This window comes from Alosa sapidissima, chromosome 15 (genome assembly GCF_018492685.1).
Source record: "Alosa sapidissima isolate fAloSap1 chromosome 15, fAloSap1.pri, whole genome shotgun sequence".
In the NCBI taxonomy this organism is placed as follows: domain Eukaryota; kingdom Metazoa; phylum Chordata; class Actinopteri; order Clupeiformes; family Clupeidae; genus Alosa; species Alosa sapidissima.
This window is the reverse complement of record NC_055971.1, coordinates 18,385,883-18,410,089: the sequence shown is the minus strand read 5'-3', so window position 1 is coordinate 18,410,089 and position 24,207 is coordinate 18,385,883. Positions and strand designations below refer to the sequence as shown.

General features: G+C 46.0%; 1 protein-coding gene and 1 long non-coding RNA gene across 4 annotated transcripts in view; one reads left to right on the top strand and one right to left on the bottom strand.

The window, feature by feature from the left end:
- Positions 1-398, top strand: part of LOC121684378 — a 23,558-nt gene extending 23,160 nt beyond the window's left edge. Inside the window, exon 3 of the long non-coding RNA XR_006023120.1 lies at positions 315-398. This is a non-coding gene — a long non-coding RNA (uncharacterized LOC121684378). The remainder of the gene's footprint in view (positions 1-314) is intronic.
- A 2,205-nt stretch (positions 399-2,603) lies between these two features.
- On the bottom strand, positions 2,604-24,207 carry baz1b (bromodomain adjacent to zinc finger domain, 1B). Of its 3 annotated transcripts, none has more exons than XM_042064390.1 (21): positions 23,420-24,207; positions 21,564-21,680; positions 19,952-20,096; positions 17,789-17,978; positions 17,214-17,335; positions 16,892-17,089; positions 16,435-16,635; positions 14,614-16,264; positions 14,158-14,296; positions 13,271-13,416; positions 12,593-12,716; positions 12,363-12,461; positions 11,693-11,870; positions 11,120-11,308; positions 9,849-9,996; positions 9,183-9,308; positions 7,358-7,505; positions 6,788-6,900; positions 6,504-6,649; positions 4,557-4,663; positions 2,604-4,241 (listed from the first exon to the last, which is right to left on the bottom strand). In XM_042064390.1, the coding sequence occupies exons 1-21, from the start codon at positions 23,536-23,538 to the stop codon at positions 3,575-3,577; spliced, it is 5,073 nt and encodes a 1,690-aa protein (XP_041920324.1). In that variant the 5' UTR covers positions 23,539-24,207; the 3' UTR covers positions 2,604-3,574. The 3 variants fall into 3 exon arrangements, with proteins under 3 accessions (XP_041920324.1, XP_041920325.1, XP_041920326.1); XM_042064391.1 differs by having other exon boundaries at positions 14,614-16,261; XM_042064392.1 differs by lacking the exon at positions 9,183-9,308 and having other exon boundaries at positions 23,420-24,206.

Sequence of the window (24,207 nt, the reverse complement as noted above, 5' to 3'; positions counted from 1 at the left end):
GAAAAGACCTGGTATGGTGTGAAATGCAAAAAGTCTGGACACCACACTGTCCTGCACTTGCCTCTAAACCCTGACTTGTGTGATACGTCTCCGTTCTCCTCATATCCACCCTTTTTGCGTCACTTGAACACATACCTCTCCTCAAACTCATGTCTGAGCCTTTCATTAACATTTACTTTTTTCCTCCCTCTCTCCTTCCTAGCAGAGACTTATTCTCTCTTGACCTATGACTCTCATTCTCTTCTGCTTGTCTCCTCTCAGTGAGCTTCTCCTTTTTGTCTTCCTCTCTCTCTCTCTCTCTCTCTCTGTAACAGTGGAAAATCTGGAGAGTGCCCGGCAAGTGGGAAGCCTAATTACCTGCAGCCACCTGAAGGCCAAGAATAATAAGTGTGTCTGCAATTAAAAAAGAATGAATGGTGTTTCTTCCTCTGCCTCAGTCTCTCATTTTTTTATTTTTTTTTTTCATTCTGGCAAAACAAGAGATCCCATAGCAGTAGGGGGAACTGGGAAGCACGAAGAGACTGCAGGTTCCAAAAATCACACACACAGGGTCAGTAAGTGGGGGCGAAAAAACCCTCATCCTCATGTCATGACTACAGCAGATTGCAGATTTCCTTTCACACACACACACACACACCTTCATCTGTGAGTCAAAAGCTGTTTTACAGTGAAATAGTATTATTGTACAGCTGCAGAACAGGTAGCGTAAAAGGAGACAGGGAGAGTGAGAGCGAGAGAGATAGATAGATAGATAGATAGACAGATAGATATACCAAGCAGCAGAACACAGAAAAAAGCTGATAAAATAGTCCAAAAAGCTGTGTGATTGGAGAATATTTTATTAAAAAGTAAAGAAAAGTTTCCCTCTCCAATCCTGCAGCCACAGCCAGCCCAACCCTCTCTACACATTATATAATAATCAGAAAGTTTACACGTGGCAGTGATGACGGGTCAGTTACACCTCCAACAGTTCACAAATAGAACACTCCAAATGAATTAAACTTTGAAAGTGAGAGGGGTGGAGGGGATTCTATGGGGAACATATAATATTTGCTCAGCATCCCTTTCCTGTAGAAACGATGCGTCTCGACTCCCAACCCAGAGCCTAACTCCCGGCACACTCTCCACCGCGCCATCAGACCTCTGCCTCCTGAGAACCATAAATACAACTGCAGGGGGAACAGAAAGTGCAGTCATAGACTTGCAGCCCCATTTATCTGAAGGAGAACATTTACGTTAATGACCCCCCCCCCCCCCCCCCCCCCAACCAGACCACACAGGCGCCAGAATCTTGAATTCCACGTCCTCTCCCACACTTCTTTCATCTGATTGGTCGAAAAGGGATATCAAGGAATCCTGTGTGATGATACAAGATGAAACCCACACAATGTAGATTTTCGCAACCTTAGACCAGGCATGGGGATGTGGGGCAATTTGCTGATGCAGGTTTTTTAAGGTCAAGAGTAAAGGAAGCAACCAACTCCCTTTTTTTCTGTTGTTCAAACACAGCCTGGGTTATACCTTAGCTAATCCTCACCATATTCTATGGCTTGCACAAAGCTGTGAGGCTTATGATTTGAAACCCTCAAGTGGCAGGGAGTTGGAGAGGTCTATGTTAAAGCACTGGCACTTCGGATGGACAAGCTGCCAAAAAGGATGAGAACTGTGGAAGCCCTTAAAGCACTGATCTGGGACCAGAGAGGAGCTCAGTGGGACTCTAGTCGTCTGACAGGAGACAAGGCTGTTGGGAGATGCTTGCTCTTGGTTAAGTGCTTGATGTGAACAGGTCCTCATCAGGACCTAAATGCACAAACTGTGGGGTTAGTGTGCCCTCTGCTGGTAAGAGAGGGAAAGTTACATGATCACTGTATCACAATTGAGTCATTTGCTCCTTTTCATTGATCAAACAAAACTAATGGCTTGTCTGTGTGTGAGAAACAGGTATGGTGCTATATTGGTCACTCAATATAGGAGTAACACTTCAAAACACCCAACAATGGCTATACATGGATTTTAACAGACACCACTGCAATCTGATGGATCTGTTAAATCATTTCATATTAGTGAAAGCACCCTCTCACAATTGACACATACTATTGTCAGACGTTTAATCAGTGTTGTGTTGTGTTAGCACTACGTTGAGCAATGTTTCCAAGGCCATCTGGTGGTTATCTAGTCCAGACCCAAATCCAGTGTAACAAATGATGCCCCAATCTTGCAACCTCAGACGCAGGTCAAAACAAGCGCTGCAATACAATACGAGTTAAGAGATCATCAGACTTAAATATACCATCAGCACTATTATACATGTAGGGATAAATTCTCAACTTCAGGTTTTGGAACACCTCAGCTCAGCTCACAGGGATGATGCACTGACTGGCCATGTAAGATACATGTAACACACTAAAGAAACTAGTGCACTGCCGAGAGACGTGAGTGGAGTAAAGCAGCTCTGGCAACTAAGGACCAAATAATAATAATAATAATAATAATAATAAAATAATAATCTCATGACCCCAGTCTGCCTTCTCTACTTTGTCTCTACTGTTGAAGACAACGTAAATGTATGGAGAAAGATGGAGGAAATCTGAGCAAAAAAAAAAGATACTCATTGTGTCTTTATTGTTAAAAAAACAAAACAAAACAAAAAAAGAAAACAAAACAAACACTGAAGACTGTTTAAACGCAGACTGATGTTGCATACTTCAAGATTGACCATCTTAATTTTCCAAAGCTCTCTAATAACATGGCCGATAATAACAAACTAGGTGGAGGTTTAGGGTAATTTGGGTAGAATCCATCTGAGCCACTCCAGCTAACCTGAGACGTGCAGTTCGGTTTGGTTCTCCCGCTGTGGTGGTTCTGGAGAACCTCTACGATGCTAGAACTGGTCGGTGCAGAAGATAGTATGTTGGTCATAATCCTGCTTTAGGTTTAAGCTTTAGCTTTAGAACCCAGCAATATTGATGGAACAGCAAAACAACACGATAACATAACCAAACAGAACAGAAGACCCAATTACTGACATATTGGCTATGAGGCAATTGCAGGAGTTGTTATAGGAGGTATTTACCATGAGAGAGAGAGCATAGAGTGAGGTCTAAAAGGGAACAAGTCGAAAGAACAAAATAAAGTGTTTTTAAGAGCTCAATGAGATCACTTTCAAATTTTAGGTTTTCTTCAGTTTTTTTTTTTGTTTTTTTGTTTTTTTTTTCTTTTTTAAGTTTTTTCCCCTCAGGAAATTTGCTTCATCAGTTGAAAAAATGTCACTGATAATAAATGCCATTACAAATATAAATCAGTTTTTCTTTGTCAAAATATCAACATAAAACCTCCCTGAAGCACGGAAATAATACAAGGAATTGGGAACAAAAAAAATCTACAACATACAAGTAGGAGAGAATTTGGTACAATTAGGGAGGTCTATCGTGGGAGTAGGGGGTGGGTTTAGGGGTCCAAATTTGACATTTCTGGGAGGTGGGGGATTGTTTACAAATAGCACAGAAAAAAAGAAAGAAAAAAAAAAAACCCAAGTCGAAAGAAAACAACAATATTATAACGAGCACCCTGGGTTTCACGAAGAGCGTTTTTGTCGCTTGGAATGTCGCTGGCCATCCTCCTCGTCGCCCTTGCGTGCTCGAGTTCTGCTGCGGCCGCCCCCGCTTCCCCCTTCCGCATCCTCGTCTTCCTCATCGGCCCGCTCGCGGTAGTCCTTCCTCCCCGCGCCCCTCCGGCTCCTCCGCCGGCCGTCCTCGTCATCTTCATCCTCCTCCTCATCTTCCTCACTCTCACTCGCCTCCTCTCCCCTCTTTCGACTCCTGCCGCGCCGACCGTTGGAAGCAGACGAGGACCCTCGTCCGTTCTGCAAGCCCCTTTTCTCCCTCCCCTTCTCCTCCACCTCCTCATCGCCATCGTCTTCTTCCTCCTCCTCCTCCTCCTCCTCCTCCTGATGGGCCTGGCTGAGGCGCTTGCGTGTTCGGCGGCGCAGGTAGCTGAGCCCTGGCAGGTGTTTCTGCAGCAGCTCTGTGAAACTCTGCTCGGTGCGGACGGTGCAGTTGAGCACGGCGCTGCCGGGCTGGTTGTACTCCTCTGCGTTGGAGAAGACCAGCTTCATGTCCTCCAGGAAATCCTGGGTCGTGCGGTAGCGGCCTGCGCTCAGCTTGTCCTGCATGCTGCTGAAGTCCATCGGCTGGCTAATCACGTCCAGGTAGTCCTCTGCCTCGTCAGGGGACACTGGCTCTCTGCAGGAGGGGGAGAGGGGAAAGCAGTGTGTGAAGTAAGTGTGGGTGAGTACCTGATGTTCTACCTGATGATGCAGGTGTGCAAAAAGATGGTGTTTGTGTGCAAGACTGCCTCAAGAGTCAGATACACACTCTCTAACTGTAACTCAAGTGTGGGATTTTTCTAAGGACCAGCTGTGACCCTCTGCCTCTAAATGTGTGTGGGTGTGTCGGTGTGTGCCTGATGTAGCTCAACGTGTGTATGCTGTGTGTGTGTTTGCACTCGATGAAGCTGTGTGTGTGTGTGTGTGTGTGTGTGTGTGTGTGTGTGTGTACCTGAAGGGCCAGCTGTAGCGGAACTTGACGAGCTTCTGAAGGATCTCCTCACACTTCTCCAGCTCCACAGCCACCCTGCGAGAGCCACCCCGAGAGCTCTGCCGCACCTGCGTCAACACAGCAGCCGTCAGACACCAGCATCAGCAACCAGCCCAAAAGGCCTTTAAACACTCCTCACGGTCAGTCTGTTTTATGGCTATAGTTACTATGACTATTTTCTACAGTAATGTAATTAGTCTGTTAAATTCTGTAATTAGTCTTACTATTATTAATATTTTTATGCATGTATGTGTTTGTTTATTTTTAAATGGTGGGTAGAGTACTGAAAATCTATACTCAAGTAAAAGTACAATTACTCCCTTCAAAAAAAGAGTAAAAGTAAATATTCCCATCTGAGCAACCCATCTGATTTGATGGCCCTTTAAAAGGGATACAAAGTACAAACCTTTACACCTGTTTGCTTTTCTCCTCCTCTGTAGGTTAATCATATAGGAAACTTATTTGACACACTTCTGTAGGCTCTCGTCATAGCCAGAATAAGCATTAAGTGGCTACGGATTGAAATGCAGTCCCTTCCTATCCATTGCTAGATGATTCTTCTGCTTTGCCTTGCTAGACGTCTGATTATAACTTCAATATACAAACAATGTAACCTAAAAACAATGGCTATATTATGGGTAGACCTATCTTTAGGCTACATATAGCCTAGGCATGTCCACTCGGACAGAGCAAAAGAGTAGGCTATCTTTTCCTCAGCTAACCATCTGTCATGACCTGCACTGACAACATAAGCGAATTCTAGGTTTTTCTAACTTGTGTGCTCGATTTTCAGTGCATTTGCTTTGCTTGTGAATTAAGTTGTAGGCCTACTTTCCTTGTCCAATATGATAGTTGAACAATGCACAAACAAATGAAAAATGAACAAATTAATATAGGTGAAAGTTTCCGTGTCATGGCATACCTCTTGTCTCGTTGGCACTCTGGCAGTCTCACATTTTTATATTCGTGGGGCTTTTCTCCCTCAAAATACTTACTCCTCTGATAATAAACTTGGGTAACACTTTACTTGATAGTATCGACATAAGAGTGACATGACACATGAACCCTAACCCTAATCCTAACCTCTAACCCTACTCCAAACCCTAAATCTAACCCTAATCCTAATTTATGGCAAAAACCGAATGACAATGACAGAAGCGTTATATCAAACATTTATGACTTGTTTATGACAAGTTCATGACAGTGTCATGTCACTCTTATGTCGATACTGTCAAATAAAGTGTAACATAAACTTGTATTCGTAACAAAAGGCAACTGAAAATATAGTGGAGTAAAGAGTAGAGTAAAGAGGAGTAAAGATTAGATTACCGTCTCAAAAATGTACTTGCGAGAGAAGAATAGTTTTGAAAAAGAAATAAGGCAATAAGTTGCCGTTACTCAAAAAAAAAACTTTTTTACTCATGTGCGTCTTGTAACGTGTTACTACCCACCCCTGGCTATATGACTACTTTAAACTGTTAATTTTTTATGATATTTTTTCATTTTAATTATTATTTATTATTACAAAGGTGCCAAGAACCATAGCCATAATTATTACCCATATATTCAGGCCCCACTCACCATACGTCACACTTCCATAACATTAGTAAACAGTTTGTTTATTAATGTCAGTCAGTCAGCTTTGTAAGGCTTCTTTTTTTACCCACAATATTTTTCAATATCCCATATTCAACCTGGAGTTATAAATGCAATGGAACACTTAACAGACACTGTTGCACTGCTAACTCTGAATATTAAGTTCCGAACCGATCGAGTAGTATAGAATAGTGTGCACATTATTTTCAATATAATGGAGTTTCTGGCAGTATTACACTAGCATGTCAACGTTTTGTTCCTTGTTTCTCATTTACCAACAAAGCGGCAAAACAATATTGAATACACACTCACCAGCTCATCGATGTCGGCAGGGCTACTCGTTCCCTTCGGCTTGCTGGAGCTGGACTTGTTGCTGGGTGTCGTCTGTTTCTTGGATGAGGATTTTGATTGGCTCTTCGAGCGTGAGGAAGACTGCTTGACCTTTTTTCGCGGCCGCACTGCATGCAAAACACACACACACACACAATTCAGCTTCGGGAAACTCTGGTCGTCTTTTGGCAAGAAGGAAACCAAAGCATCCAAGAAACTGCATGTGCGAGTGCCTCAGTGTTAAAGTGCCCTCATCACAAACTCACAGCTGTGTCCCATGGCTTTGTAGTCTTTATCTTCTTCATCATCATCTTCGTCCGAATCTTCCTCCTCCTCTTCCTCAGAGTCCTCATCCTCTTCGCTGTCCTCGTTGTAGTTTCTGTGGGGGAGTGTACAGATCAGGCCCCTGCGCTGCTACGTCCACCATCCAACCCGCAGACAAGATGGACACTGAGCGTTCCACCATTTTTACATTATCCAATTCTACTGAAACTCATCAATACCATAAATCACTCCCAGTACTTATTTGACACTTAAACTACTCAAAATGCTCAGAATGCATTGGAATCTCTGAGCCACAGACAAACTGTGGCATATTGGTCGTAAATCCCTCCTTGTTCTTTATATGGACTGATGACGTGGACTTCATATTCCAATACAAACATATGCAAAATCTCTACTACAACTGCATCAGGAAAGTTTAACAAATTCTGCTACTGCATCAGCCATCTTACCAAGTGAAGGCTGGTGTAGGCGTACACGGAATGACCAACCCATGTTTCTGCTGGTCAGGGTATGTACGTGCAGGAAGTAACAGAGTGGGCATGCAGTCTTACCGTCCTCTGGAGCAGCGACGCGCCACAGCGGGCTGGCAAGCCGGACACCGCCACTCCCCGGCAGGGATGCGGTAGAGAGCCGGCCGCAGGCAGAAGAGATGGAACGCCTTGTTACACTCATCGCACAGGATCAGCTTATCATCCTCTCCTGAGAGAGGGAGAAAGAGAGAGGGGAGAGAGAACGAGAAAAAGGGAGAAATTGACCATCCCATTCTAAGTACAAGATTCTGTCATTAGACCCTTACTTCACTCCCTGTCTACTTTAAACTCCCTCCTTCTCTGCACTATTAGTGATGACTAGATCTTTTCAGTGGAGGTTCCTGGTTTTCATATGCTGTATATTTTGAAGTAACTGGCAGTTTTGCTCATTATGCAATCCAGACACACATAGAACTGATTTGACTTAAAGCAGGGGTCTCAAACTCAAATGAGCTGGGGGCCACTTCTGCCAACGTCATCTGATTGGAGGGCCGCGTCAGTGTTAAAGAATAATACAAAAAAGAATGTCTATTTCCTAAAATGCAATGTTTTTTTTTTTTTAAATACTGTATTTTCAAATACAAACTGCAAACAGAAAGTGCAAGTCTTTTTATCTATTTTTAGACACCTGTGCTATAAAATAATGATAAAATAAATATAAATACAAATTATGAAAAGAAACAAAAAAGCATAAAAACAGGTATGTGTGTGTTTCACACCAAATAAAAATATATTTTCCTCTCATAACTTATTTAAACCTGGCATATCAAAATTTCAAAAGGCCATGGCTTGAAAGGTCAGAGATAAAGTCATACTGTAAATGTAAAAATAAAAATCTTTGAGTATAAAGAAAAGTTTATAAATGTACCCATCTAATTTGCCACTGGATGGTAAGCAACTCAAATTATGCACCTTTCAGTAAATACTGGATGTTGAACTATTTGAGCAGGTTTACTTTCTTTTTGTCATATTACCCAAATAACAAATTAACAGGAAAACAGTAGGCCTAAGATGTAACAATAGTAAACTATTACTAGCCTGTTCCACAAACCGTTATTATAGGTGTACAATAAAGTAGCCTGGTCAAATCAGTTCCTATCGCGGGTGACTTTGTAGTTCTTCAGAGCTGTCTGTACCACTTCCATTACGGACACCATCATCACGATTACCACTGCCACCTCGAGCTATTTTGGGCAAAGGGTCGAAATAAGCATGGTATGCTTAGTGGACACCGTCGTACGCAAAGACGCACCTCCATTCACAGACGCACCGTGACCATCACTGTCAATAGACGATCAATCATAATATAATCTCCAAAAGGCAGATATTCTCCTTCAGAATCAGAATAGATGAATAGCATAGCTTACCCAAGACTTCATCACACGTGAACTTTGTTTTCAACATTTGATGTAGGCCTATTTCTGCTTCAATTTGTGCAAAACTATGGCCTGCATCGCTTCCGCGTCATTACAAACAAATGCACGTCTTCATGTTTCTCGCGTGTAGGCTAATACACTGTATTTCCTGAAAACTGTGTGCAGCGATTTTGGGCTTGAATCAAGCTCTGGATGTCTAGCAACTAGTGGAGGAGAGTACAAATGAAATTTGTTACCGTACTTGGATCTATCGTCTATTTTAATCAGTGTCGTTGTTTGTCGCAATTAAAAATGCCCTCAAGGGCCGGATTACATTATTATTTTGAAATGGGCCGCGGGCCGGAATTGGACCGGGCCGGGAGTTTGAGACCCCTGACTTAAAGCCTCCCAAACAAAGCCTGCCCTCTCCAAATATGGAGAGACCTTTGTCCTGTGAACCCTTGGTCTGATCTACTCTGGGGCGTTCTGACCTGCATCTCTCGTCGTCCACGCTAGCACCTGCCTGACACTACTCAGCCTGGCCGACTCAGACGTCACCGCCGCTGGCGGTCCAACGTCCTTCAGCAACACCACCTCAGACAGCCGCCTCAGCGCCCCTGCAGGCCAAGAGGGCAACGGTCAGAGAGGGCAGCGCGGTCGGAACCCTCCTGGTGTGTTCCTGAACTTCACGATTTTATTTTTGGTCGAAACGATCTGCACGGCTCAACATCTGAAGTGTGAACCAGAACGGATCCGCTTCTCTGTTGGTGGACAAGGGAGAGCTCTACGCAGGGTCGAGGCTAGCCCGGGAGGAAGGCCACAATCACCAAACGGTGGTCACTGCAACCCATTAAAAACCATGATGAGCATGGTTGAGTTGGCTTTGGGTCACTGATCAAGGTACGGACTGTCTGTGACGTGGTCTTCTTCATGACTGCCTGGTTAACCTCACAGTGCACATGAACTCTGAGTACTGAGAGGTCTTCTACTTCCAACCCTGCCTTCTGAATACCTGGGATGTGTCCCAAGTACTACTATCACCTAGTGGAGAAAGGTCAGTAATGTAATCGCAAGTGGACTGTATATGAATTACAATATTTAAACAAAACGACCCCCCACCCCACCACACACACACACACACACACACACACACACACCTTTCTTGCGGCAGACTTTGCAGCGAGCGTTCTCCGCAGACATGTCCCACTTAATGCAGGCGTCCAGCATTCCTAGCAGCACGTGCATGCGGGAGAATGTCTGCGCCTCGCGGATCGCCACCTTCCACTTCTCCACAGCCGTCGCCACCTACAGGAGGGAGGCCCACATTACAGCAAGCACTTAAAGTACTTCTCTCAGCCCAGCATGAATTACATCAATGTCATATGGTGCCCTTGGAATTATAAGGTTCTGACATTATTGCCAAAATAGAGTTGTCATTGCCATTCTATGACAACTTATTAACATCATGTAAGAGGTTTCTTTAAGTTGGATGCATGTTTGGACTTACTATCTCGAGAGACTTGTAACTCACTTAAAAGCTTTGAATACCTCAGAACTAAAAAACCTTATAATTCCAAGCTTTAAAAAGGTAGCAACTGCGATTCCATAGCCTAGAAATCTAGACGCACCCTAGCAGCAAATTACATTTGCTGCCAGGGCTAGTCTTGCAACTCTCCGTTGGCTTGTGAGCTCGAAAAATTAAACTTCTATCAGGCCAATCAAATCGTGTATATAGAGTCGTTAGGCGGGCTTAACATAATGATTGATGGCAGAGTTGCAACGGTTTAGCTTGAATTCCCTGCTACTTGAAAACAAATAAGATAATGTTGCTGTTGGCGAACAGTGCGACACAAGTTAAGCTTTTATGAAGTTGGCAAAAGTTTGAACTAGCCAACTAGCTCCGCTGGTGGGAAACACATGGGACTCAAAGCGCTGTCCTATTGCGTGCAGAGGAAATTTGAAAGACAACCGATTATCCCGCCCCTCGGACTGAGCACTGCAAACGGTGAGTGCCCAGACCCTACATTTTAATATGGGTCTGGCTCGTCAGGCTAGCAACCACGCTATTTTTAGTTGAGGATTATTTCCACCTCCAGAAAAAGATAAATCCAAGACAAGCTATAGCAACACATGTCTTGTTTGGCATTTGTCACTGTTGTGCATCGCATTGGACTCTGTCCACTAAGAACCAGTCATAAAGGGGGATTAACACCAAGAATGAGAACTATAATTATAACACCATAACAAAAAGTATCACTTAAGCTAATATGAATGATACTGTCCACACATAACAATAAGCATAACAATAATGACATTAACAATATCAGGGTCACTTTCAGTTATTGTTATTGTTCTTGGTGTAAACAGCCCTCGGAATTAAATTCTGTCTGCATCATGTCCTCCTCTCTGCCTAGAGTTGTCCACCCACCCGGGCCTCCTCTGCCATCTTCTTCTCCTCATCCACCTCCTCGGCCTTGGCGCTCTGCTCCTCGCCTCCCTGTTTCTTCTTCTTCTTCTGCTTGGGGGCCATGAAGCCCTGCAGGAACTTCTGGATCACGCTCTCCTGCAGCGTAATCACGCACTCCCCGAAGTCCTTCAGGTTCTCCAGTGACCGCACCTATGACACAAACACAAACATAAACATACACACAAACACAAGCATACACACAAACAGGTTCAGAACAACAAGTTGTCCTGTTCACTGCACTTAACATTTAAACAATCCTGTTATTTAGACTTAAGAGTTTAGAAATGTAACATTTAGTCAGTTAGCAGACACTTTTAATCATTACAATTAATTACATGTGCCCTCTTGATATCTCTCTTGACCATGGCATTTTATACCTTGCTCCACCATCTGAATTAAAGCTTGTTACAGCTTTCTATCCAGCAAAGCCCAACATTCAAACAAAATTAACAAACTTGTAATCTCCACTGAGAGGTTATGAACGCCCACTTTGGCTCTTTTAGTCCTGGAGGAGAGACAAGACGAGCTACTCACTTTCTCCTCAAACTTGGACGTGTCGTCCATGTAGCCCAGGCCACCCTTCTGCAGACGCGAGGCCACCTCCAGCACGTCGCTGCGCATGTACTTGAGCAGCTCCTGGTGCCCGTCGCAGGTCTTCAGACCCGGGTTGCCCTTGCGGGTCAGGTGGATGGAATGGAGGATGTCCTGGGACCTAAGACAAAAAAAAAATGGGATGGGGGGGGGGTGAGTGACATTGTGTGTATGTGAGTGACATTGTGTGTATGTGTGAGAAAGTGACAGTGTGTGTGTGTTTTGTGCCTGAGTGAGTAAGACTTATTGTGCATGAGTGAGTGAGTTTTTTTGCGAGTGAGATTGTTTGCGCGTGAGTGAGCGAGTGAGATTGTTTGCGGGAGAGTGAGCGAATGAGATTGTTTGCACGTGAGTGAGTGAGCGAGCGAGCGAGTGAGATTGTTTGCATGTGAGTGTGTGTGTGAGATTGTTTGCGAGTGAGTGAGTTTGTTTGTTTGTGCGAGTGAGTGAGTGAGTGAGTGAGATTGTTTGTGCGAGCGAGTGAATGAGATTGTTTGTGCGAGCGAGTGAATGAGATTGTTTGTGCGAGCGAGTGAGTGAGCCTGCGTGCATGCGTATGAGTGAGATTGTGTGCGTATGTGTGCGAGTGAGTGAGTGAGTGAGTTTAACTTACCGGTCTTGTAGTCGGTTTTTCAGCTCGCTCTCCCTCACTCCTTGTGCGTGTAAATTCTCCATCAACTCCTCAAAGTCCCGCGGGGTGTCACACACAAACCTAAACATTTACAAGAAGTGCAACAATCACCATCAGAACGCCTTGGAGAATCACTGCAAATCCTTGCAAGCGTTTGCCATTCAGAACACCTCACTCTTCTTTCTGACTTGACAGACACACACAGGTCTTACCAGAGGTTCTGACCCAGCTTCGGGACGGTGGTCTCAATGACCGGCTCAGGGACGACTGGCGCCACCTGCTGGACACCCTCGGTAGAGGCGCTCTCGCTTCCCTCCTCCTCTTTCTCTCCATTGGCTGTGTGAAAGAAACAAATGAAACCGTCAGCAAAAGAAGAGGAAAGAAGTAGCCGAGCGAAAGTGAAAAAGAAGAAATCCACCCTGTGCCATCTGGCTTTATTCTGACGAACAACATGGCTGACAAAACTATTTAAAGATAGTTAGTGGTACTGGAGAAAGATTGTTGACATTTAAACTCAGCAAGTTCATAGGTTTGTGGGTGCAAATTAATGCCACCCGTTTCTAAATGCAACAGTGTTATATGAGTACATGCATACTCCGTTCCCACACAGCCCTGGCTCCATAACATGAAAACAGCATTTTTTCAGAGCGCACACAGAGCGGACTGCTAGAGCATCGTGAGGAGATACATGTTGAATGTGGGGAAAAACTATTATTTAGAAATCGCTTAGTTGTGTAACCATGGAGCTATCAGATGCATCAGGGCTCAGCCAATGACATTCAGTATTTATCATACCACAGCAGATCTTAATCTCCCATCTCTAAGGTCTAGGGCTGAGGTCAGAGTCAGTGAACAGAGTTATATGGCAGGAGGTCAAAGGTGAGGCTCACCCTCAGTGTCCTGCTCTTCATCCTCCTCCTCTTCCTCTGGGGCGGGCTGGTCCTCGGGGGGCAGGGTGTAGTTGTACTCAATGCTGTCGTGCACCCAGCCCTTCTCCACATACAGGCCCGGCACCACTTCCGAAAACAGCCAGTACCTGCAGTGTGCACACGCGCACACAGGCACCACACACACACACACACACACACACACACACACCACTTTAGGAAGTAATGATTCTCATAGGCCCATGCTTGTTTACTCAGTGTGTCACTAATTAAACAAACAGTGCAAATGTATGTTGTACAAATGGAAACGTTCACCTTATTCACCCGGCGGCCAGAACGAGGCTAAAGGGTACACTTGCCATTACACCTAAGTTCAGCAGATGGTGGTGGTATTGCACTCCACAGGCCAGCGAACCCTTCTTTTTTTAGCTCTTTTTTTTGGCAGTTTGCAAACAGAGTGCATTACCACCATCTGCTGGACTGAGGTGTAATGGCAAGTGTACCCTGTAGCCTCATTCTGGCCACTGGATAAATAAGGCGAATACAAAGGCCACTTTGTGCTGTAGGACACACGTGTAAACACACACGTGATCTTATACACAACACCTTGACAGTCACACCCAGTGTAACCCCACTGCCACTTCATAAATAGATAAACACACCCCTCACTCACAGCTTTACCATTTACCAACTGAATGAATGAGCTAGTTTCTATCCATTGTACCCGTCTCGGGTATCAGCCTGTAGTGCTGAAGTGGTGCTTGATCCCTGTGTGTGTGACGCAATGTGAATCCCTGTGTATGTGTTTGTGTGTGTTTGCATATGTAAGTCGTATGTGTGTGTGTGTGTGTGTGTGTGTGTGTGTGTGTGTGTGTGTGCGCTGTCCTCACCGGCTGTGGTTGCGGTCAGTGCCCAGCGGTACTCTCCTCAGGACGAGTTTGGCTTTAGCGATGCCGTCGTGGAAGGCCCTCTCTGCTGACGCCCGCTGCTTCCTGATTCGCTCCTCCTCCATCTCCCGCTCCATGCGTTCTACAGCACACACACATAACATTTACATTTACTTTTCATATACAGTACTGTGCAAATGTTTTAAGCACATGTAAAATAAATAATATTGTGAAGTAAAGGTACATTCAAAGTTACTGGTCATAGTTTCTGGTTATTAGTCAACAGCATACAAAGTGCATACATATGAATGTTTGGAAATCTAAATTCACACAAACACACTAATAAAGAAGAATAGCAACCTTTAGAATAGCAACCTTTGTTGAGGCTTAAACTGAGATATGTGCATCTACAAATTACAAACTGAATATTCTTCACCACGATCCTCTCGTTTCTCTCACCTTTGTTGAGTCGGTCCTGCTCCTCCTTCTCCTTCTTGGCCTGGATGGACATGAGCCTCCTGCTCTTCACCGTGCTGATCATATCCACTGGCTCGGGCTCTGCAGGGGGCTCTGCCTTCACCTCTGCTTTCGCCTTCCCACCCTCCTTCTTGGCCACGGCCTCCTTTTTGGCCCCACTCTCCCTCTTTTTCTCCGCTGGCTTCTCCTTCACCTGAGGAGAGTCTCCTGCTCCTCCTCCTCCCTCCATCTTCACACAACCGGCCGCGTCAGGCACTGCCGCGTGAGCCGGACCCTGACCCTTGGCCTCCATCTCCTCCTTGCGGCGCTGCTTCTCGGCGCGCTTGCGGTCGTTGACCTCCTTGAGCGTGGCCAGGCGCTCCTTCCAGAGCTCGGCCGAGCGCTGATGCATGGCGTCCACGTGGTCCACCACCGAGTAGGTCATGAGGATGCGGTGGCACAGCGCCACCAGCAGGCGAAGCTTGTCAGGCGGCGACAGCTCGAAGACCTCGCGTGTGTCCAGCTGCTCCAGGAGGTCGGCAGTCACCACCTCGTCGTAGCCGCCCAGACCCGAACCGCCTCCGCCGCCGTCGTTCTCGTCGGAGCCGCGTGCGCTCTCCTGGTCCTGGTCGCTGGGCCGCAGACAGAGCCGCACCAGCTCGGACGCCGAGTGCATGGTGAGCGGGATCTCGGAGAGCGACATGTCCAGCTCGCTGTAGCCCTCGGCCAGCTCGTCCTGCAGCAGCGTCTGCAGCAGCACCACCAGCACGCGGTTCAGGTAGAGGAAGCCGCCGCGTTCGCCTCCGAGCGCCTCCAGCAGGGCCGCCGCAGTCACCGGATACTGCTCGTCGGGCATCAGTAGCCCCGCATAGCAGCTCAGGAAGTCCGCCACCATGGCCACGTCGCCGAACAGCTCGTTGGGAAGGCCCTCGGGGGTCTCCACGGGCCGGAACGCCGGCAGAGGCCTACCGTCCAGCTCCTGGTCCTCGAAGCGGCGCTGCTGCTCCCGGCGTACCAGCATCTCCTTCTCGCGGCGCTCCTTGGCGCGCTCGCGAGTCTTCTCCTTCACCTCCTCGCGGCGGCGCCGCAGCTCGGCCTGCCGCTCCTCGTCGCTCATGGCCGCCCAGCGCCGCTTCCGCTCCAGCAGCTCCCAGCGCTTCTGCACCGCCTGCCGCAGCTCGTCCGGCTGCAGCCTCCCGCGCTCCTCCGTCGACAGCACCTTGGCCGCCTTGGACACCAGCGCCGAGAGGGCGTTCTTGCGGTCCTCGCGCTCCTTGTTCTGGTTGTAGTAGCGCACCAGGTGCAGCGCCACGGGATGCAGCGGCTTGCCGAGCTTCGCCGTGGCACCGCCGACCGAGCTGCGGGCGCGTTTCTTGGGGCTGCCGGCAGCTTTGGACGCCTGGCTCTTGGCCAGCTGCAACAGAGTCATCTGCTTCATCTTGGGCTTCTTGCCGCCGGCCGACTTGTCGTCCTTCTTGGAGGCCTTCTGACCGCCGACACCCTTCGTGCCACTCTTGCGGCTCTTCTTGCCGTCAGCCCCAGCCGATTTCTTCTCACCAGCTTTCTTGGCAGATTTGGGCGTAGTCAGGACCCCGCCGTCAGCCTTCGCCGTCCCCGAATTCTTCATCTTTAGTGGAGACCCATTGACCTTCTTCTGTAGAGAGGCAACACAGAGGTCAGCCTATTAAACCCTTTCAACGTAAACCCTGAAATAGGAATCTTACCAACTCTCGTTCATACAGCCTGTAACCCACAACACACAAAGGTCCAACAGCAACATCAGCTTTGTGACCTGTGACCTCTGCCCTTTGAACACAGACACACCTGCATGTGACCCCAAATTGTAGGACTGAGCGGCATGGGGAGAGAGTCCTTCTTCTTCTTCTTCTTCTTTTTCTTCTCCTCTCCCTTCTCATTGGTCCCATCGCCCTCGGCTCCTGGCTCCGAGGTCTTGAGCTTCTTGTTGGGTTTGCCCTCTGGAGAGCTCAGACTCTTGCGTTTAGTTGAGGGGTTCTCCGCCAGAAACTGCAAATACACAAACACACAATTACATTTAGCAGGTTAGACAATATAAACAGATTATTAGCATGTATAAACTGCAACATGAAAGTTAAGACTGCTGTGATTGGCAATATCCCAAGACTTCCCTGTTTTGTGCCCTCATGGAATGCCTCTGATCCAATCATATATTAATGACTAGTTTGACTGGGCCTAAATCTTGTATAAAGACTCATAATCCATCCGCTCTTTACGTCTTCAAACACTCTCTATGGTACTGCACCTTGTGTGGGTCGAGCAGGAAGTCACTGAACTTGCTGGGCAGGTTGAACTTCTTCACCAGTTCATCCTCCACCACCCAGGGCGCGCTGTCTCCCGTGCCCAAGCGCAGGGAGTTGTGCCGGATGAAGTAGCGCATGATCTCCTTGTTGGGCGGACGCTCAGAGCGGAACAGGCTGTCCACAGGAACGTCACTGATGATCTATAGGCAAACATAAAACTGATGTCAAAATCATGACATGTCCAAAGACGAACGATGAGTCATAAGTCAAATGTTGTGCGTTTTTGGTTCTACTTGAGCTCCCACAACAAACAAAAAGCCTCACCTTGTCCTCGTTGACCAGTTTGACGTCATACTTGTGTGGCAGGAACTTGGGCATCGCCCACTTCTTCCTCTCCTCTTTCATACTGGTGGGCAGTTTCCGTGGCGACCGCCTTGCACGATCACCTGTGGCAACACCGAATGGAGCGCTCACTTATAAACAATCGGCCAATTGCAGTTCATCCAATACACATAAACATACCACCTTCGACCATCCATGTACTAGAGAGGAGTCATTGGTTGTGTTTAGAAGTGATCAGAACTATGTCATCGTGTTTTAGCCACTGTCTAAACAAAATATAGTCTTAACACACTGCTTCTAATTCTTCCAACACTGAATTAACAAAGAAGGGCATAAGACTGCAGGGCAAGAATGATCCCACGTGATCGCATTCGTAATGGCAACATCAAAGGGAATATCAAAATTCTGTCAGAGCAACAGAGCAAACTACATTTGTTTGTGCCAATGAACTAATTGACACAAACTCTCCGTCTGACCCTCTCTCTCTCTCAAAACACACACAAAGACTCAGAAGTCTTTTATCTCTGTGGCAGTGTGTCTGTGTGAGTGAAACTCACAGAGGCTTTCCCTTCGCCTGCCCTCCTCCTCGGGCAGCTCCTTCTTCTGGTTCTCCTGGCTGGCGTTCTCCTTGTCACTGGAGGGCGAGTCACAGGCCCCCTCTAGCTTCTTCTCGCCAGCCTCCTCCGGCGGCGTGTCTAGCGGGTGGATCTTCACCACGTTCACCCGAAAGCTCTTGTCCTTGCCCACCTGCAGGGGGCACCATTACACCAAAGACAGAGAGGAGGAGAGAATGGGGAGATGGAGAGAGAGAGGATGGGGAGAGAATAATAGAGGGGGGGGAGAAAGGGAGAGAGGGAATTGGAGGGTTTCAGATGGAACAAAGAAGGGAAGAGAAAAGGAGCATGGAGGAAAGATGGTTATTGTTGAGTGTGGCTGGGAGATTACATTCTGTGAGTTGCTACAACCTACTGCTACATAAGTTTCACTTAAGGGAACACGTTTATTTGAACCAGCATTCAGAATCTCCTGGAAATAATTCACAGGTATCTAGTGCTGACACTAACGACTAATTTTCTAACGACTAATGTTTCGACAAATTTTTCGATTAGTCGACTAATCTAAACAACTATTTTTTTTAAAAATCAAGTGTTTGTTATTTTGTTATGTCCGTTTTATTTTGAACTCAACTAAAGGGAAAACGTAAAATATACATCACTCTACTTTTGTTAGAAGCTGTATTACTGTAAGTAAACTGTTAAAAAACATTATGTATTAAAAAAAAAAAAACATGCTACCTTCAGATCTAATGTCAGACCTTTGATAGACTTTATTTGTATGCCAGTGTTGCCATGGACATAGACAACTTCTTTGACCTGTGGCCCGGTCATGGCATACTTTTGGGTCATAGGGCCCACCTACATGAACCCACCTCCCATCAAATTATCATTATATCACATCACAATTATTATTGTTACGCTATTGTTATACATGCACTTCAAAGTAGCCAGTGTTTATAATGCTAACATTGTTCACAAAAAGTTTGTGAAAACATGCACATCAGAGGACTGCTTTACTAATGTAAAATATAATTACAATAGTTCCATTGCTTTTGCATGGTTGCATGATAAATACTTTTCAAAACAACAGCAATTATATGGGTGTGATCGTTTTGGGGTGTTTCCCTCATGCAAGCATCAAACAATGGTAGGCAAATGGAAAGAATATTGACATATTTAATTATGCCACAAACTTTTGGCCACGTTATTCAAATTTGACTATACAATATTCTAGATAGTGTATTATAGTCTGTGCTCTGTGTGTGGAAGTTGTTCTATTAAATGTAGTTTCATAATTAAATAGCCTTACAATAGGTTGAATTAGAGCTTTGCTACCAACGTTATCAAGTGGTTTCAGTTTCTCTGAATGAACGCTCATAGGCTACCACCATTTAATTGTATGCCTCTATGTTTGATGACGCCAAATTAGCAAGTATTTCCTACTGATTGCAGAAACGTTTGTTTTCTTTTTCTGTCGGTCCGCGGTTCCTTGATCAATTGCGCAGCAAATTATCAGACGGAGCCCCGGGAATAATTTCTCTCCACGGCTCCAGACCAGCAGTGTCCACGTTACGGCCGGTGCTGGTCCGCGCGGTCCATAGTTCTGCTGCTGGCGTTAACACTTGCGTGCATAGCTGGGTTTAAAACATGACTGCCAAAGTCTTAGTAGCCCGTTTAACATCCAAAGAGTCATTGTACTTTTCAAGAGTTAATAACAGAGTTAATATAACATTAGTGAGCTGTTTGAGACCAAAAATAAATAGACGGTCAATAGTAAAACGACTCTTCGACTAAAAAAATTGCCGTCGACTAATTTTCATGGTCGATTAGGTCGACTAAGTCGACTAATCGCGGCAGCACTACAGGTATCCAGAGATGGTCACAGAGACAGTGACATTTGGAATGTCTTACAGCTCGTCATAACTGCACGCAAGTGTCTGATGAAGCCCAGGTGAATGCTCTCTGTCCACACTGAATCTGTTGAATATGCCGTTCTATTGAATCATTTTCCCTGTTCACTACGGCAGAAGAACACTGGCTCACGTCACGTCGCGTGCAGTTAGGACAGGCCGTTACAGACAGAGCGGTGTTGTGCCATGTCACAATAGCTAAATTCCATTCCCTTGGTAACTGATTGTGACTGGACAATGGTCAGGAGCTCACCAGGAAGTCACACTCCTCGCCCACTGCATACTTGGTGAGGATCTCCACCCAGACCAGGTCTACCAGCTTGTCCAGAGACACTGTGTTATGGTGCACGATCTCCAGCACTGGCTTCTCAAACCAGCTGGGGTACTCCTCTTGAAGCCTAAACACATACACAAACACGCTTTAAAACTTTTTTCCAAATGCACCGAGGAAGTTGAAAAATAAAGCAAACATGATCATTAAAAAAACACAAATTTCAAAGTGAAAGGCATAAGACAGTTGCTATAACAAGGCTTAAAGTTATCAGATACTTTAAATGTGTTATTCATTTGTTCCTCGGAACTTTTAGCCCTGCGCTTACTTCTTAAATAAACCATCACCAATGAACTTCAGCTGTGCTGTTGCTCTTAGTCTGACAATAACCTCTAGTGGCAGCTCTACTCAACAAGCTTTGGAGAGCACGAGACCAGCCATCTCTCAAAACAGGTCTGCAGTTCCTCAGATTGGCCAGAAGAGAGCACTGTGCCTCGTGCAAACTCCGCTCTCCTCCAGTAAAAATAGCAGCCTTTAAATAAGACGGCTGATCCCGCCCGTGCTCCTGATGGCACTGGATAACCTTCACTACTGCGCTCGTGCCCTTCTGTCACCAGACTCAGAGCAGGGACATGAGGGGGCATGACAAAGAGGAAAAGAGAAAGGAAGAGGGAGGGAGGAGATGTACAGCATATAGATTGATAAAGAGAAAAATAGGAACAAGGTGGGAATGTTTCCTCACAACCGAATGATAGAGAAAGATAGGGAGAGAGAGAGAGGGGGAGATAGGAAGAGAGAAAGATGGGGACAGAGAGAGAGAGAGAGAAATTGCTTGGGGGGGGGGGCAGTATGTGTACCAGACAAAGAGAGGTAAGAGGGAAAGGACAAGGGAGCAGGAGGCACGCATGCCAGTCTTGCATAACAAGGGTGCCCTTTCGAGAGCCTACCAAATGCCAGGAGGTGGCAATGGTTTACACACAGGGATGTTTATAATGTTTGTGTTGTTTATACTCTTGATGTTTTTTGCTGTTTTTGTTTATCAAACTCCTATCCAAATTCCTTGGGCAAATTTAGAGCGAAACACTTCATTCCGTCTGCAACGGATTCCTCTCTGCCTCTGACTCAATAGGTACACCCTGTAATTAGATTGAAGGGGAAGGACACCGTGATCCGGCCAATGAGAGCACAGAAAACAAGGTCATGTGACATGGGAGAACAGAGGAGCAATGGGAGCCAGCAGCTGAATTTGCCCGGTTTCTCCTCCTGACAGACCACCACTGCTGCACAGCTAAGTCTTTACACTTCAAACAGAAAAATGTACAATGATATGCAGAGGCCCACTTTCCCTAAAGACAGCCCTCCAAGTACAAGACACAGAAAACTCAAAGGAAGACAGATAGGAAGGGGAAAGAGATAGAGAAAGAATGAAAAAAAGAACGAAGAGAGTGAGAGAATAAAGCAAGGCAGAGGAAGGGAAAGACTGCTATGCATCAGGGGTGTGGAAGTCTATCGGCATGACTTCATTTCACTTATTCTCTCACTCTAGCATTTCATTATTTTCATCTCTTTCTTTCCTCCTCTCTTGTGTACTCACAGCTCTGTCACTTCTTGCTCTTCCTCCCAGGCCTCCTTGTGTGTGAGCTGGTTGCTGCCCGTGCTCTTGCATGTCCAGATGCGCTCGCCATACTTCTGCAGGCGGGCCTCATACTCTCTGAGAAAGGTGGAGGTCAAGGATACCTTACACAAAACACACACACACACACTCCAGCAGTCGGAACTCTGCTCTGTGCCGTTCCAAAAAGCCTGACGGCAACCCTGTGGCAAGCTACCGTCAACACATTTTTGTCATACACATAACAGTGGATGGGTTCTCCAAAACACACAATCATCACTTTATCATTAAGATCACACATTCAATTATGTCTAGCAACGAGTATACAGAAAGATGAGAGAGCTTGTGTTTTTGTATGCAGCTGTCAATCTGGAGTCTTGGATGTGCTGTGATTTCATCCTGGTCATCTGAAATGCTGTACTAAGGGAGATCTGCTGTGCGGAACAGTCACATAACAGCTGTCTTTCCCTCCCAACACTGACATCCTCAAACATCTCTTCTCTGTCAAACTTTCTGGTAAACACATTACAGGCCAGCTCTTCTTAGCGCCGCTGTGTAGTGCTGCAAGGTACAGACAAAGACAGCAGGCGAGCTGGCGGGAGTGGAGCGAAAAGACGCGCTCATTCATAATTGATGTAAATGTGTAGCGGAGCAGCAGACTCAGTAATTAAAGGGCCAGTTCGGGACAGACCCCCGTCCCCGATGTGCAGGTATATATATAAATATATATATTATTGTATTTATTTATGCATTTCAATAACACTGAGCGGTGCTATACAACTGGAGAAACTGCTCTCCGAACATTGCCATCAATAGAGTACACAATTAAAGCACTTGCCGATATGTTGAACTTGAGAGTACCGGTTAAAGATGAGACCACGAAGTGCACATTAGCCCCCCGTGAGGTCCAGTGCAATAATGATAAACTCACGTGGCACACCGACCTCTCTGCCGCTATAACATCAGATGCTCGAATCACTCCCAAACACAGCACAAACTTAGTGAAGTGTAACTCAAGTTCATCGTTTATCGTTACCCCTTATCTTCCAACCTTTCCTCCCTTGCCGTTCACATTATCGACTTATTTGGCCAGGTGAAGTTTAGGAGGCAAAGCCCTGAACCGGCACGTTACTGATGGCGCTTTCAGGATGTAGCCTGAGGTAATGTTAGCAGAGCACCCGCATGCTGAAACATTTTAACGTTCGGTTAACAGCTAGCATCTGCCAAGTGTGAGAGATGAATGTAGCATGTCAATTACGTACACACACACACACACACACACACACACTGTGCTAGCGATTAAGCTTGAGTCCGTGCAAGTCTTACACAAGGCTCGATGGTGGATAATGTGATGTCAGCTAACGTTACACTAGCAAACAACTGAGCTAGTAAGCTATGTGTCATGGCTTCACAATGTGACGCTTTTATAACAGTTAGCCGCATAGCCGATTGCATGGCTAATGAGTAGATAAACAAACTCAACAATACTGTAATTAGAAAGCATGTCATCATCGGTTAATAAAGTATAAAAGGCGAATGTGTATTAGAGTGTTCAACTCAGCATCCACGTGAGGGTGAAACAAATAACCCCTGGCGTGATACACTTGACCCAATGTTAGCCGGCTAGCTACACAACGGGCTGAGCCAAACCTAGCTTGCTAACTATATAGCAATGCTAATCAGGAAAAACAACCACAAAATGGCCAATTCGCCCCAGTAGACATCACATAACGCATTTAAGCTTTAAATGAATCACTAGTGAAGAAAGGTGTTTTTTAAAGTGCCACGGGGGTGGTCGTAGTTGCTGGGTCGTAGTCTGGTTCAGACAGAAAGGATACTCTTTGTTCCTGAAGGCCTCCTTAGTGTGCTCGATGATGTAGACGTTTTCTCCTGGGCCCGGCGGCTCCGCAAGCGGCTTAACCAGGGGGTAGGGTTTCCGGCCCAACAACGGTGCCATCGTGGGTGAGAGACGACAGCGGTGGCAGCTCAATAAATAAACCTCCTTCGTGCACAAAACTCCTCAGAAATACGGCAGACAAACTTTGCATGTATTCCAGAATCCCACGTTATCACAAATCGCTTCCCACGTTTCCCGAGCATTCACTGCGTGACTAGCACACAGCTAGGCTAGCATGCTAGCTCGCTTGATCTCTGAAGCAAAACAATAACACGGCTAACAGTTACATCTCCTTCTTGTTCTTCTAGTATAGAGGATTTGCGCTTGTGTCATAGTTCTATTATGTCCATGTAGTTTCAAGGTATCGTGTATGGATTTGTTCCAGTCTTCAACTGTTCCGCTGTTCTGCGGAAACTTCGCTCATACGCCGGGTAGGAAAAGCAAGCCTTTCTAAATTGTCCAATTCGCGGGGACAGTAGAGGCGCCCGTCAGGGGGTCTGGCGCGCTTTCTTCTCCAGTCTACGCAGGCTCGGCCTCTTCCCGGACAGTCTCTTCTGTCAGTTCTTCAACAATGTCCGGGAATCAAATCGTTTCTCCAATAATTATGGTTTATAATGTCAATAAATACAAAATAAACAAGAGGGTTAATACCTGATTGAAAAATGGCGGGAGTTCCTACTCCGCCGGCAACATTCCGTACAACCCCAAAACTCCGTTACCCCGGCAGCA

Coding starts and splice junctions, on each gene's coding strand:
- baz1b (XM_042064390.1), bottom strand. CDS start 23,538: ATGGCACCGTTGTTGGGCCGGAAACCCTACCCCCTGGTTAAGCCGCTT. Junction 16,265..16,434: donor CAATTTGGGGTCACATGCAG/GTGTGTCTGTGT, acceptor GCCTCTCTACAG/AAGAAGGTCAATGGGTCTCC. Junction 6,901..7,357: donor CGTCGCTGCTCCAGAGGACG/GTAAGACTGCAT, acceptor ACTCCCCCACAG/AAACTACAACGAGGACAGCG.